The sequence below is a fragment of the Liolophura sinensis genome, chromosome 2 (genome assembly GCF_032854445.1).
Source record: "Liolophura sinensis isolate JHLJ2023 chromosome 2, CUHK_Ljap_v2, whole genome shotgun sequence".
Taxonomy (NCBI): domain Eukaryota; kingdom Metazoa; phylum Mollusca; class Polyplacophora; order Chitonida; family Chitonidae; genus Liolophura; species Liolophura sinensis.
Window position 1 is genome coordinate 11,647,879 of NC_088296.1, and position 15,649 is coordinate 11,663,527.

The 15,649-nt window shown below is 39.4% G+C and overlaps 1 protein-coding gene across 1 annotated transcript in view; it reads right to left on the reverse strand.

Moving 5' to 3' along the window:
• The window catches only part of LOC135462485 (colorectal mutant cancer protein-like), a 105,192-nt gene that overhangs the window by 25,815 nt on the left and 63,728 nt on the right, over positions 1-15,649 (reverse strand). Inside the window, 2 exon segments of the mRNA XM_064739711.1 lie at positions 917-1,059; positions 3,011-3,124. Coding sequence (XP_064595781.1) covers positions 917-1,059; positions 3,011-3,124 — 257 coding nt within the window.

The following is a 15,649-nucleotide window of genomic DNA, read 5'->3' on the forward strand; positions in this document are numbered from 1 at the left end:
GGTGTCACACTGAGACACTCTAAGGCACTCCCTGGCCACATACCTTATCACATTGATATGGTGTCACACTGAGACAATCTAAGGCTCTCCCTGCACATACCTTATCACGCTGGTATGGTGTCACATTAAAACACTATAAGGCTCTCCCTGCACATACCTTATCACATTGATATGGTGTCACACTGAGACACTCTAAGGCACTCCCTGGCCACATACCTTATCACATTGATATGGTGTCCCACTGAGACACTCTAAGGCTCTCCCTGCACATACCTTATCACGCTGATATGGTGTCACACTGAGACACTCTAAGGCACTCCCTGGCCACATACCTTATCACGCTGATATGGTGTCACACTGAGACACTCTAAGGCACTCCCTGGCCACATACCTTATCACATTGATATGGTGTCACACTGAGACAATCTAAGGCTCTCCCTGCACATACCTTATCACGCTTGTATGGTGTCACATTAAAACACTATAAGGCTCTCCCTGCACATACCTTATCACATTGATATGGTGTCACACTGAGACACTCTAAGGCACTCCCTGGCCACATACCTTATCACATTGATATGGTGTCACACTGAGGCAATCTAAGGCTCTCCCTGCACATACCTTATCCCGCTGGTATGGTGTCACATTAAAACACTATAAGGCTCTCCCTGGCCACATAACTTATCACACTGATATAGTGTCTCACTGAGACACTCTTAGATTCTCCCTGGCCACATACCTTATCACACTGATATAGTGTCACACTGAGACACTCTAAGGCACTCCCTGGCCACATACCTTATCACTCTGGTATTGTGTCACATTAAAACACTATAAGGTTCTCCCTGGCCACATAACTTATCACCCTGATTTAGTGTCACACTGAGACACTCTTAGGTTCTCCCTGGCCACATACCTTATCACATTGATATGGTGCCGCTCAATCTTCTTCCTTAACTCCGCAATGACGCTGTGTAACTCTGTGATTCGCTCCTCATACCTGGCTACGGTCTGCTCAACTCGATCTTCACACTCTCGTTGAAGGCGAAGTTTGTCAGTCTGGAATATAAAAACACAGGGGCATTATGACAAGTGACAATCTGTTACGCTTGAAACTACCGCCACAATATATTTTGTTTAATTGGTAATCGGTTTGAGACAATCAAATAAACCTAGTAAATACAAGCGGTTCACACACGTGTACATGTTTGTGCTACTTGCAGAATAATGGGGCAACATTTCTATACTAGACCATGCTAATTTTGTTTAAATATGGCCAACACTGATTGTGTAAGTGTGAATGTGTCACATTTATTTATTTATTTGATTGATGTGCTCCGCCGTGCTCAAGAATATTTCACTTATATGACAGCAGTCAGGTTAGTTAAGAAAAACCTGGTGGAAACCCACGACCTTCTGCAGGTTGCAGGCTGGACCTTCCCACTTACAACCGGTGAGGAAGTCAGCATGAGCTGCACTTGAACTCAGAGTGACTGAACTGGTGAGAGGCTCCTGAGACAATGCCCTGCGCTGGCACGCTAACCACTTGGCTACCGAGACCCCTCCCTGTGAGGTCTCACACACACACACCTCCACAAGGCGTCCACCTGATATGATCACAGAAATACAGTGATTTCTAGGTCCTGCTGCACAGTTATGATACTATATGGGAGGGAGGGAGGGAGACAGGGAGGGAGGGAGTGAGTGAGAGAGAAAGTGAGTGAGTGAGAGAGAAAGTGAGTGAGTGAGTGAGTGAGTGAGGGAGGGAGGGAGTGAGAGAGAAAGTGAGTGAGTGAGTGAGTGAGTGAGGGAGGGAGGGAGGGAGAGAGAAAGTGAGTGAGAGAGAAAATGAGTGAGTGAGTGAGTGAGTGAGTGAGTGAGGGAGGGAGGGAGGGAGTGAGAGAGAAAGTGAGTGAGTGAGTGAGGGAGGGAGTGAGTGAGAGAGAAAGTGAGTGAGTGAGTGAGGGAGTGAGAGAGAAAGTGAGTGAGTGAGGGAGGGAGGGAGTGAGTGAGTATGTGAGTGAGTGAGTGAGTGAGTGAGGGAGTGAGAGAGAAAGTGAGTGAATGAGTGAGGGAGGGAGTGAGTGAGTATGTGAGTGAGTGAGTGAGTGAGTGAGGGAGTGAGAGAGAAAGTGAGTGAGTGAGTGAGGGAGGGAGTGAGTGAGTATGTGAGTGAGTGAGTGCTTGGGGTTTAATGTCGTACCTAACAATTTTTCAGTCATATGAAGACGACTACAGAATAGGAGAAAACAGTGTAGAAACAACCAAATACCTATGTACATGTAAGCTGCTGGAGAGAGAAACCAGGGGAATTCGTAGTATTTATATCACATGCTAAATATGCAAAAGTTAGCCATAGGTAAAGCTGATTAAAAATAAATCTGCCAACAATTTTTTTTAAATTAAACTAATGACCAAACGAAAAACTCATTAAATATGCACAACTTAAGTGCCGATCAGACCGGCCCTCAAGCTTAAGCTGACGTTCCACAAAGTGTTCCACAAAGTGTCAACTGGAGCAGTTATCCCATGGGACACTAAGACATTCATTACACAGGAACACAGAACATAAATGAATAATCACTGCTTTCACAGGAGCATTGAAGCATTACAAAGTCTACCCAATGACAAGCCTCTCTTCAAATATTTCACAACTTGGGTCATTTACTGACTAATTTCATTGGGTTTTAAAAGATGGACTTAAGAATTTAATACAAACATGGCATGGCAATAAAGTTTATAATGGCTGCAGAAAAACCAGAGTGCCTGGAGAACTGCCCTCCAACTGCCAATTTTATTGAATGAATGATTGAGGTTTAGCATCACATTTGGCAGCATGTCAGTCATGTCATGCCGAATTGTCAATTTGCGCTGACAGCCTGACAATATCTTCATTTCAACAAGCCCAGGTGATAGGGTCATGCATCACTAGGCCAAGACTGCATGGCCTTGATGCAATATATTGGAACACAAACAGGTAGACTGCATAACGACAGCTCAGTAAACTCACCTGAGCTTTATTTAACTGTTTTTCTAACAAATCTCTCTCACTGGTCACATGTTGTAGCCGATTTGTTAGGTCAATTATCTCCCCTTTCAACGACGTCAGAGCTGCCAGGTGGAGCTGTTTAAATGAAAAGAATCATATCAAATATATGCACTTCAGATATCATAACTGTCAAAGAAAGACTATTTACAAGTTTGGGTCACACTGATTTAAAGATTAATTCAGCCATTTGACAACAGAATCATTACGTTGCAAAACAGTTAACTAAACACAAAGTTTCAGTTCGAAGTCCAATACCTTTCTAGTGCTTCCAGTCAATCGTATTGAATCGTATTGAATTCAACAAACAGAATATAACAAACACTGGGATGATTTTAAATTTCTGGGCTCAAAATTCACACATTCCAGAAGAACTGGAGTAAAATTTAAATGTTCAAATCATAAAAGCTTGCACCAAGGTATAATGACCTTATGAGTTGAAATTTCCCTTATACACAGATGTGCATCGATTAATTTTGAAGATGCCGGAATTTCAGTATACAGGGATTCAGATTGGTTCTGTAGAACACTCTGTGCCTATCACAACAAACCCTGAAAAGTTTACTTTTGATGTCCATCCTTTCAAGGCCTCATACAAACACTGTATACATGTTTGTATTTACACTGACACTCAGCTCTGTCTTGGCCTACAGCCTTGATAGATATTAGAAGTCATGGTAAACACTGTCTTCCACATTACCCAACACAAGAGTAACAACTCAATTTGGATTTATTGTGCGTAATACTGGATCATCTCCATGGAAATTAACTTAATCCATGCTTTTCTCTGTCATTGGTGTTATACATGTATACCAAATATAAAGAAATTACAGAAAAACTTTCAAACCAACCAACATATTTACAAATAACAGAGAGACATAAAGCATGACAAAATTAATTATGTCCACATATATACATGTACGCCATTTCTTCTAATTTATGGGACAGATATCAGTAGTGTTGAAAGCAGAATATTAAATTCCTTTAGCAGCCTTGTGTAAGAGTAAGCAAGTCTAACCATGTCTGTAAAAGAAACTCCTGTTGGGATTACATTGTACACATATATTGGCTAAAATGAGCAGACCATGTGTCCCAAAAATGAGAAGAAATAGGGTACTATGTTAGTTACACACAGCAAATGCAGACAAGATAGAATGTAACAATACGCTTCAAAAATGACCTGATGACTCTGGTTTGAAAGCATGTAACTAATTTTGTACACATAAGTATATGTTTAAGTACATGTGTAAGTATGTATAAGTATATGTATAAGTACATGTGTAAGTATATGTATAAGTACATGCGTAAGTATGTGTGTAAGTACATGTAAGTATGTGTGTGAGTACATGTGTAAGTACGTGTATAAGTACGTGTAGAGACTTGCATATGTGTATATGTAAATTTGCATGAAAGTGCACAACAAAGACATAGCTGCACAAAAACATGCATGTAACACAGTGAGCAACACCAGCTGATCAATACTATACACAGGTAACTCAAACACAATAGAAAACATGCATATAAATGTATATTTGACAGAAAAGGGAAAAAATGTGTATGTCAGAAACACGCCTGCACTCCACCTGTCACCAAAACTGTTGTACTAAAGTGGACATTAATTAGCAAATTACACATAAAACCTCAAAATCATCCCTTTTCACTTTAGCTTAATACATGTCAGTTAATTTTGACATTACTGTACTCAATGACAGCCCACTATATGTGGCCAGCCAGACAGACAGACAAATGTACACTGCAACTTAATGACAGCAGCAATCGTCTTTTCAGTCTTCATATGTATGTATAGTTTAAAAAAGCCCGTCGTTTGAAATCGCAACGTGGCATGCTTTTACTTACTACCAATAAACTGTAAACATGATCCTCTCAAGTCAGATAAGTTACCCTGCCTAGCATTGGTTTTGAACTGACTATCTGATTCGGGCATACTCAAGAATATTTCACTTACATAATGGCAGCCAACACTACGGTGGGAGGAACAGGGCAGAGCTTTGGGGGGAACCCATGACCATGCACAGGTTGCTGGCAGACCTTCCCACCTACAGCCAAAGCACATTTTTATCTACCCCCCATAAACTTGTAAACACCTTCTAAGTCAGACAAGGCATACTGCCCAGTATTGGTTTTGAACTCACAACCAATCACACTTTATATCTACCACCCATTAACTTGTGAACTACCCCTCCAGTCATACAAGTTAAACCGCACAGCCCAGTTCTGGTTTTAAACTTACAACTTATCATATTTTGATCTACCACCCATAAACTGTGAACACCTTCTCAAGTCAGATAAGTGACACTGCCCAGTATTCATTTTGAACTCACAACCTATGTGGCCAATTTTATCTACCACTCATAGACTGTAAACACCCTTTAGTCAGACAAGTTTATATACACTGCCCAGTATTGAGTTTGAACTCACAACCTGTCACATTTTTATCCACGAACCATAAACTGTGAACAACTGCATGTACTTGAGTCAGATAAGTAACACTGCCAAGTATTGGTTTTGAACTCTCAACCTATCACATTTTTATCAACCTCCCATAAACTTGTGAACACCCTCTCCAGACAGACAAGTTAATGCATACTGCCCAGTATTGGTTTTGAACTCACAACCTATCACATTGTTATCTACCATTCATAAACCATGAACATCCTCTCAATACTTACATACTTGGTGACGTTGTTTTCACTCTTGTCACACAGATTTGACAGGTAGAACACAGAGCGGGGTGTAAACTTGGATTTGACTGTAGTCCTCACGACAGTCGGCTTACAAAAACCTGGCTCCCCAAACCTCGCTTCACTGCCAGATTTCCCAATAATGCAATAATACGACATTTCTGATGCTATAGGTCTACGCTGGAGACCCTTCAAACTTTCTACCTACATATAAACAAGTGTGGGCAAAACTGCACACACTGAAAATGCATAATCCCATAAACTGAATTTTAACCACAACTAAACTAGCTATTTTATGTATCTCTGCAAGTTCTATTACACTTACTCATTGATAACATTCTAACTTCACCAATAATCCTTAAAAAAAACATTCTCTACTTACTCTTTCTAAAAACTAAAATTTTGACAATTACTAGTACCACTTAATTCATAGTAATGCCGTATAATATATATATATATATTTATATACACACACAGTATAACAACCCTACACACGGCATGTGCCTAGCAATTAATATCCTAATGCATATGCGAGTTTGACAGGCTCATGTATATGCATACATATCCAAACATGGCCTGAAAATCACTGAGTATAGGCTACTACTGATATCTGTACAACCCATTATTATTATTCAGGATGGAAAACAGAGAACACATGTATCCTATTTCTCATTACCATGGCAACCAGCGGTATCTTGAGAAAAACAGGGACGCAGGTTTCCTTCCGCAAGAGTGTTCACAACAACACAACAGGAAAACCTGGGGAAATTTGACAAGTGGACAAATGCAAGGATTTGTACTTATGTACATGTATTTCGACTACATGAAGATGAATCATGCTTGCATGATTTAAACGTATACATGTACTTTACAAGTACATATGTCCTAACATGAAATTAACATGTATGTACAAGCAGTTTCTACCTGCACAAATCTTGGGTTAAAAGTTTGTTCTATTAAATTAAATGATCCAGGAGCCTCTCATCAATGCTGTCGCTGTGAGTTCAAGTCCAGGTCATGTTGGCTTCCTGTCCGGCCGTAAGTGGGAAAGTCTGGCAGCAACCTGAAGATGGTCGTGGGTTTCCCCCCCCAGCTCTGCCCAATTTCCTCCCACCATAATGCTGGCCGCCATCGTATAAGTGAAAATATTCTTGAGTACAGCGTAAAACAACCATCCGGATGTGGCAGAAATTGCAGTTCTTGGGACATGTACTGTCATGATTGTGAGAAGCAAGGAAGTACCCTAAATGACCACAAAAGTGCATTTTCAGATACAAATAAATGTCACGAAATATTTTTTGTGCTACTGAAACTTATGATTTTCCAGTAGAATATAATCCCATGTTCCAAGCAAACCTCAAAACACTTTTCTAAAATCAACAGAACTCACAGGAATCAGGAAAAATGGGTAAGTCTGTCATGGGGCGAAATTTGGTGTCATTTAGGGTATGTCCGAAAATAGCAGCTGTTACAATGCCCTGTGAAAATTGCAGCCGTTCAAATGGACAGAAAACAGTTATTGAGAACGGCAGTGGGCTCGAATATTTCACTGAAAGGAGAATATGAAAGAAGATATGAAAATTGCGGCTGTTGAAAAATGGACAGACCCATGGAGTCAAAATGAAATGGCCAGCAAATGCTAATCATAAATAATGCCCCATAAATCTATCCTGGTGCTGTGTGTTCAGTTCTATCCATATCAGCTGATCAGGACTTGAAACCAGAAAAACTAATGAATATTCATATCAATTAATCTATACAAAATGGGGAAAATTAGCATGTGTAACTAGCTATGATATTAGTGACGTCCATGTGCATGTGGCATACCTCAGGCATAAGACACGTACGTGTATGCTAATTAAACATGTGCCCTAATTAATCAACCTTTTCGCATGTGAAAGAGCAACTTTCAGTGAAATTTTGGTTTGTTTTTGAAGACAAAACTACATTGGTTGGCTTGACCAATTTCAGGGCTTTACGAAAAATATAATTTTATTGATCTGTTTGGAAGAATACTTTGAGAATATCCTTGAATAAACACCTTGCAAAAATAAGAAAATGTTGAAAAATTACAGTACCCTAATTAATCAACCTTTTCTCATATGAAAGAGCAACTTTCAGTGCAGTTTATGCACATTTTTTAATTTCACTTTAAAAGTTTTCATAAGAGACAAAACTACATTGGTTGGGTTGCCCAATTTCAGGACTTCACAAAAAGTGTAATATCATCAGTCTACACAGAATAATGCCTTCAGAATAGGCTTGAATAAACAGTTTACATTGTATCACATCACCACAGTAACTGTACATGAAGTCCCTGTACTGCATATATGCACAATTAAGACTGGACGACATAACTACATATTTTAAAACTATTAATAATAGCTGATGGAGGGACACTTAACATATTTCTTGAGATGCTATTCTAAGGTGCTCTCTGTATGACTGTGTTTGATAAAGAAAATGTCAAATTTTTCAAATATGTTCTCAATTGAAAATTTCTTGAATTATTTCATCCAGCTTTGCTGACATAATATAAACGTATGTTCGTGCACTTAATACCATGGTAGCTGGTACTTTAAATGCATTCACTAGCTGGTTTAGTCTTAACTCTCCCATAATGCGCGAGTTCCACTCATCCACCCCACCTCAACTGCCGTCACTTCATCACGCTGCTGACATCCAAGCTGACTAATAATACGACAAACATCGCTAATCAAACTGATCAATGGTATTATTGCAAGCATTGTGTTTCCATCTCGTTTTCGCCGTGCATTCACCGCGTTTTCGCCACGCGGCGACTGAATTCAGACTATTGATTTGTTTTGTCAGACGACTTAAAATTGCTGGTGCCGAAGGTCTCAGTAATGAGAGCACCGCCATCTGGAGGGTAATTTAATTTCTACGAACAAATTCCGTCGCTGTTTCGACAATTCCAAGTCGGACATTGCCAGAGAGCGGTGTTTGACTTTGCAGTCGGCCTCGAGGAAAACGCCTGCTTGATAAACAAGTCCGATGCAATTTTGCACCATTGCTAAGTATTCCGCCAGCATCAGTCTCGGATAAATTCCATTTCCTTGTGCCAGGGAGACAGTAAATTCAATTTCTGCTACTATAATAGCCCAAAGGCATCTACATAAGTATTTTTCTGCGCGCCGCTCACCGGCTACAATCGAATCTGGTCTGCCAATTTCACATCTCTTATTAGATTTCTCTCGCACTGTTTTTAACCATTTTCATTCCACAAATGCAATAAGATCATCTTACCATTTCTTTTTTATGTACTACATTTTTTTTTTGTTTTGGTCAAGATTGAATTTTATTCCAAGTTTGGCACTAACTTCTTCAAATGTGAAAAATCTCCCCTGGGAGATCTCAAGTGCAAACATTCTACTCTCAGAGGCAAACGAAGGCCGAAACTTTAGAGCATCAATAAGCGCCCAATGGGAATATTGTGCCAATATAGATTAGTGCATCATATGCCCCTGTTTTATTATCCACATGATTCCATTTCCTATGAGCTAATTTACAATGCTCATAACTATAGTTCATTGACAACTGGTATTTAATGTTGTATAACTCAGAATATACAATGAATACCTACATTATGTATTCCCCCTGAAGTTTGATATTTAAAAATGCAATTTCAGAGGCACACTGAGGCCTTAAAACGATGCTTTTGAAGCGAACACTTCAGTTTTTATAATATGAAATAATATAATCAAACTTCATACAAAACTTTCGAGTTAGGGCCCTATTGTTTGCTGAAACATTAAAACCAAAATGGTCTGACTGACAATCAACAGTTAAATTGATAAAGAACATCAATATTTCTTATTCCTATCTTCTGATGTGGGAGTTATGCCTACTTTAACTATCCCTTTGCTTAAACCACAGCGTGTCAGAATATCTTTAAAACATGGATTTTGTTCTGATCTCCAGTTAACGCTTTTTGTCCTGTCAGAGGGCCGGAAATTCAAATCCTCTGAAACGTGAATGGCCCTTAATGAAGGGCCAGAATTTACACAGTAGGAAAGAATCCACCGTAGTAAAATCTGGAAATGGAGTTGAAAGTGAAATTTGGCAGTTGCCTGGCCACAGGAACATCACCAATGGAAATTACATTTGGAAACTTGGATTGTTTGACTTTCCGTTCGTGTTTCCGTTACTCGTTTGAGCGAGCGGAGCACGAAGTTGTGTAAATTGCCCACTTCCTGTTTAGCTCCTGTCAGACACCCTGCGAGGGGATGGCAAGGGGTTGAATCCAATCCATTACCATGGCAACCACGAAGCCTCATTGTCAAAAATAACACACCATCATGGATTAGGAAAATGGATTTGTATCTTCATTCAGGCTGAAGTTGCCTTTCAAGGCAAGAGACTGGCCAGTGGACTGGTCAGCCAACTGGACACTTGGCCATCTGTTAAAGGCTTCGTCAGTGCATAAATTGACACATAAACTAGTGTGCCTATGGAAGTTCTAGCAGAGTATCATTCGTCAATGTGTACATACAGTATTACAGGTGCACATCTCATCACAAGAGATAGATAATTATTACAGTAAAAACACAGTATATGCCAGTGACATGTGTATGTATCCCACTATAAGACACTGATAATTATCACAGTAGACATATGCCAGTGGCATGTGTACGTATCCCACTACAAGACACAGATAATTATCACAGTAGACATATGCCAGTGACATGTGTATGTATCCCACTACAAGACACAGATAATTATCATATCAGACATAGGCCAGTGGCATGTGTATGTATCCCACTACAAGACACAGATAATTATCACAGTAGACATATGCCAGTGGCGTGTATGTATCCCACTACAAGACACATACAATTATCACAGTAGATATATGCCAGTGACATGTGTATGCATCCCACTGCAAGACACAGATAATTATCACAGTAGACATATGCCAGTGACAGTGAATGTATCCCACTACAAGACATAGATAATTATCACAGTAGACATATGCCAGTGACAGTGTATGTATCCCACTACAAGACATAGATAATTATCACAGTAGACATATGCCAATGACAGTGTATGTATCTCACTACAGGACACAGATAATTGTCACAGTAGACATATGTATGCATCCCACTGCAAGACATAGATAATTATCACAGTAGACATGCCAGTGACAGTGTATGTATCCCCCTCCAAGACATAGATAATTATCACAGTAGACATATGCCAGTGACAGTGTATGTATCCCACTAAAAGACACAGATAATTATCACAGTAGACATATGCCAGTGACAGTGTATGTATCCCACTACAAGACATAGATAATTATCACAGGAGACATATGCCAATGACAGTGTATGTATCCCACTACAAGACACAGATAATTATCACAGCAGACATATGTATGCATCCCACTGCAAGACATAGATAATTATCACAGTAGACATGCCAGTGACAGTGTATGTATCCCCCTCCAAGACATAGATAATTATCACAGTAGACATATGCCAGTGACAGTGTATGTATCCCACTACAAGACACAGATAATTATCACAGTAGACATATGCCAGTGACAGTGTATGTATCCCACTGCAAGACACAGATAATTATCACAGAAGACATATGCCAGTGACAGTGTATGTATCTCACTACAGGACACAGATAATTGTCACAGTAGACATATGCCAGTGACAGTGTATGTATCCCACTACAAGACATAGATAATTATCACAGTAGACATATGCCAGTGACAGTGTATGTATCTCACTACAGGACACAGATAATTGTCACAGTAGACATATGCCAGTGACAGTGTATGTATCCCACTACAAGACATAGATAATTATCACAGTAGACATATGCCAGTGACAGTGTATGTATCCCACTACAAGACATAGATAATTATCACAGGAGACATATGCCAATGCCAGTGTATGTATCTCACTACAGGACACAGATAATTGTCACAGTAGACATATGCCAGTGACAGTGTATGTATCCCACTACAAGACATAGATAATTATCACAGGAGACATATGCCAGTGGCATGTGTACGTATCCCACTAGAAGACACAGATAATTATCACAGTAGACATATGCCAGTGACAGTGTATGTATCTCACTACAGGACACAGATAATTGTCACAGTAGACATATGCCAGTGACAGCGTATGTATCCCACTACAAGACATAGATAATTATCACAGTAAAAGTATATGTATGCCAGTCACAGTTACATATGTACATGTCCCACCACAAGACGGTGATAATTTACAATCACAGTAGACATACATGCATGCCAGCCACTTACATATCTCACTATGAGATACAGATACCCGGTAATTATCTCAGTACAGTGTGCATAGTTACGGTAGTTACATACATGTACACACTGTATGACTCGTTAAGCTCCCCCCTCCCCCCCCCTCAAATCCCCTCCCCTGAACACTGATGACCTCACATTAACCCAGTCGGTCATACACCCCACTGATAATGTGCTCCATGATAAATGGGTTCCAGATAAATTTGTTCTGCCATAAAACGTGCAAGCATTGATTGGATGCTCTATATACCCAGCCAAGTCAAACAAGCTCTCAAGTGAGATTCAACAGTTTGTAATATTCCAATAAGGATCAAGATTTCAACAAAAAATAAAAATAAAAAAATACCCTGACTTTTTGAGCTTTTCCTGAGACTATTTCTTTGGTCTAATTCTCATAATAGCCCATTCTCATTTCAAAATCGATAATATATCACTGAAGACTCATAAACACCAAAGTCAAATAATTCTGTTGTCATGGCAGCCATGAGAAATAATTCCACTCTGGTAACCAATGCATCCTCGAGTGGTTACTTAAGGGACAATGTACATGTAAATTGTGAGGGCAAAAAGATGATAACTTCATCAAATAAAATGCTGTAAATGGTCTAAAATTTTCTGACGTATTTACCGAATTTTATTCATCCCAGAAAGGTGCTTAATTTCAAGTTTGCTTAGAATGTACCTGTGGGATGATAACATACTGGAAACAATGCACAAAACTAGCATTTCACTGCAATTATTTGCCTCTACAAATGAATTTCCTTTTTGGTGAAATTCAGGGCAAATACAGCATGTAGTGACTGTAATAGTAAGGCCGTCCTGTAAAGCCTTTATACAGCGCGGACATTGTGTTGACCAATCACCACATGACTGACCAAACCTAGGCTGATCAACCATGAGTATGTCTAACTGGACAACTGGTCAAGCAGATGATACCTGGTCTACAGCATATACCTGTAATCAGTGACACAGCCACAATACCTATTGGAACTCATTTCAGTCAAATTTTCAGCTTCTCTGTACATTAAGATTAAGATTTAACGCAAAGTAACTGTGAGACATTACCATGCATACTGATCGAGTATTAAATAATATTCGATCATGTAAATGTGGGCCAAGTACACGAACACATACAGGATTATCAACTTTAAAATTCCAAATTAATAACCAAGACAACTTTTGCTCCATCATAAACAGTGCACAATGCAGGGCAAATACTGTACCTTGTATTAATATTTGCTCTAAAACCAAATTTTTGACAACATATATGGTTACTTGTACATGACTTGAAAATACACGGGGAAAAACAGCACGTGGATGAAAGCTGAAATTTTTTGAAGTTTTTCATCAACCAATGGGCACGATACTACATACATGTATTAACAAATCTACAGATGTATTACCCTGTTGATCAATTAATAATTATTAATTAATCAATCCAAGGTTCATATTAAAAATATAATATTGATGACATTTACCTGATTATCTACGGTACATGCAACACAAAAAAATAAAAAAAAAAGAAACCACAATAAACCATTGCTTAATCAATCAGATAGGCTATGACATTATTACCCATAATGCACCAACCTGACTATCCGGGCTGGAGCTCTGAGAGGAGCAGCCGTTGGTCACCATGGCAACCAGGGGTACGCTCCCCGTTTCCCGCATGGTATACAGGTCCTCTTCACTCATTATAGTACAACGGCCAAAGCATTTTTTCCCTCAGTGACAACGACGATCATGTATCGATGATGCGATTAACATACCCGTAACTCCACAACGTGACTCCGATGATCATATTCTAGATTGCTGTCCAGTCAAGCCATGGGTAATTTGCAGACCATTTTATAGTCCGTGCATCTAGAAAATGATGTAACAGTATCCAGGGAGATCAATACCTGTCACATGAGCATCCCCTTTTTTAAACAGGGTAAACGAGATATAGTTTTTCAGGAGGTATTTTTGAGTCTACATTAACAACAACAACAACAAAAAAATGACTCAAATCTGGCAAAGTGCCAATGAAAGTTCCCTCACGAAGTACACAATTCCATAAATCATAGCAGATGGCGCATTGCTGAACTGGGCTGTTACGCCGAAGTTCGCCAAAAACAGGAGTCTTCAAAACTTTCCTTGCTGGTCTATGTAATCACAGCAATTTCCAGGCAATTAGTCCTTTTTAGTCCCGTACACAAAAGGTAAATTCAGTCCTGTCTTCTTCCGCATCTACAAAAGACGAAATTTTTTGGCATACAAAAGAAAAGAGTGCATTTGAACCAACTTATTGTGTAGCAGAACTCCAAAACTGGTTGCAACACATTCAAGTTCTGGTTCAAAGCCACAAAGCATTACCGCTAAACGAACAGCTAGCTTCTATATAAATCTATAAATGGAGCTATATGACTTAACCATATGCCATCATAAAACAGTTCACACAACCCGGCAGTTCATTCTGCCATCGTAACGAGTTCTTGAACATCCCGTTAACTACACTGTAAAAACAACCCAGCACATTATGCACAATGCTATTCACACACTAGCCCTGAAAGGAACAACAAAGGTGTTCGCTGCAACAAGAACTTGTTTCCCTCTGGTTTATGGCCCTTGAAACATGTTGAGGGGCCATAAAAGCCATAAACCTGATCATAAAACTCCCAAACTGCGAAATCTCCAAGAGAACGGTTACAACTTTCTCACATGCGCAAGAGTTTCATGGCAAATCCTTCGACAAATACATCTTCACCTTGGATTTTCAATTCAAAATTTCCCACATTATTCAATTGTTTTTTCTTTTTTGTTAACAGTGTAAAATTTCCATTGTTTTTCAGCCCACAGATGAGAGTCAATTTGATGATCGAACTCTACCAAACACTCCTCCATTAGTACTCTGCCAAACCCTCATCCACTTGGCAGCTGACTGTTTTATTGTCCTGGAAATGTGTGTCGGACCTTAACTAGCCTTCTCCTGGTTTGTTATCCATTAGGATCCAGGCCAAGACCAGCCTTGTACATGTAGCTCATTCAATCCAGCTATCCAGTTACTGTAATATCCATGAAATTGTACAAGGATGTACCTTCAGACAGAATGATTTTTGTTCACAGGAAAAGATGGCTGAATGGAATTCCTGTTGCAAATTTATCTTGTTCTCATTTTCAGCCTGCAAGTTGTTCAAGTCAGCAGCACACCATTGTTCAAGTCAGCAACACATCTTTGTTCAAGTCAGCAGCACACCATTGTTCAAGTCAGCAGCACATCTTTGTTCACGTCAGCAGCACACCATTGTTCAAGTCAGCAGCACATCTTTGTTCACATCAGCAGCACACTTTTGTTCATTATCAGCAGCACACTATTGTTCAAGTCAGCAGCACACCTTTGTTCAAGTTAAATTTTTCCAAGGGGTTGTTTTTATGAATGCTATACAATACTGTACAAGTAACCTTTAAATGATGTCACATTCAGCCACAAAACAACAATTTGAATCATCACAGAATTTAATGACATCATACTCGTGAAATTCATCAGGAAATGAGACAAGAGTAAGTCACTTTTGCAAATCATATTTCCATCAGTTCCCTTGATGCGAG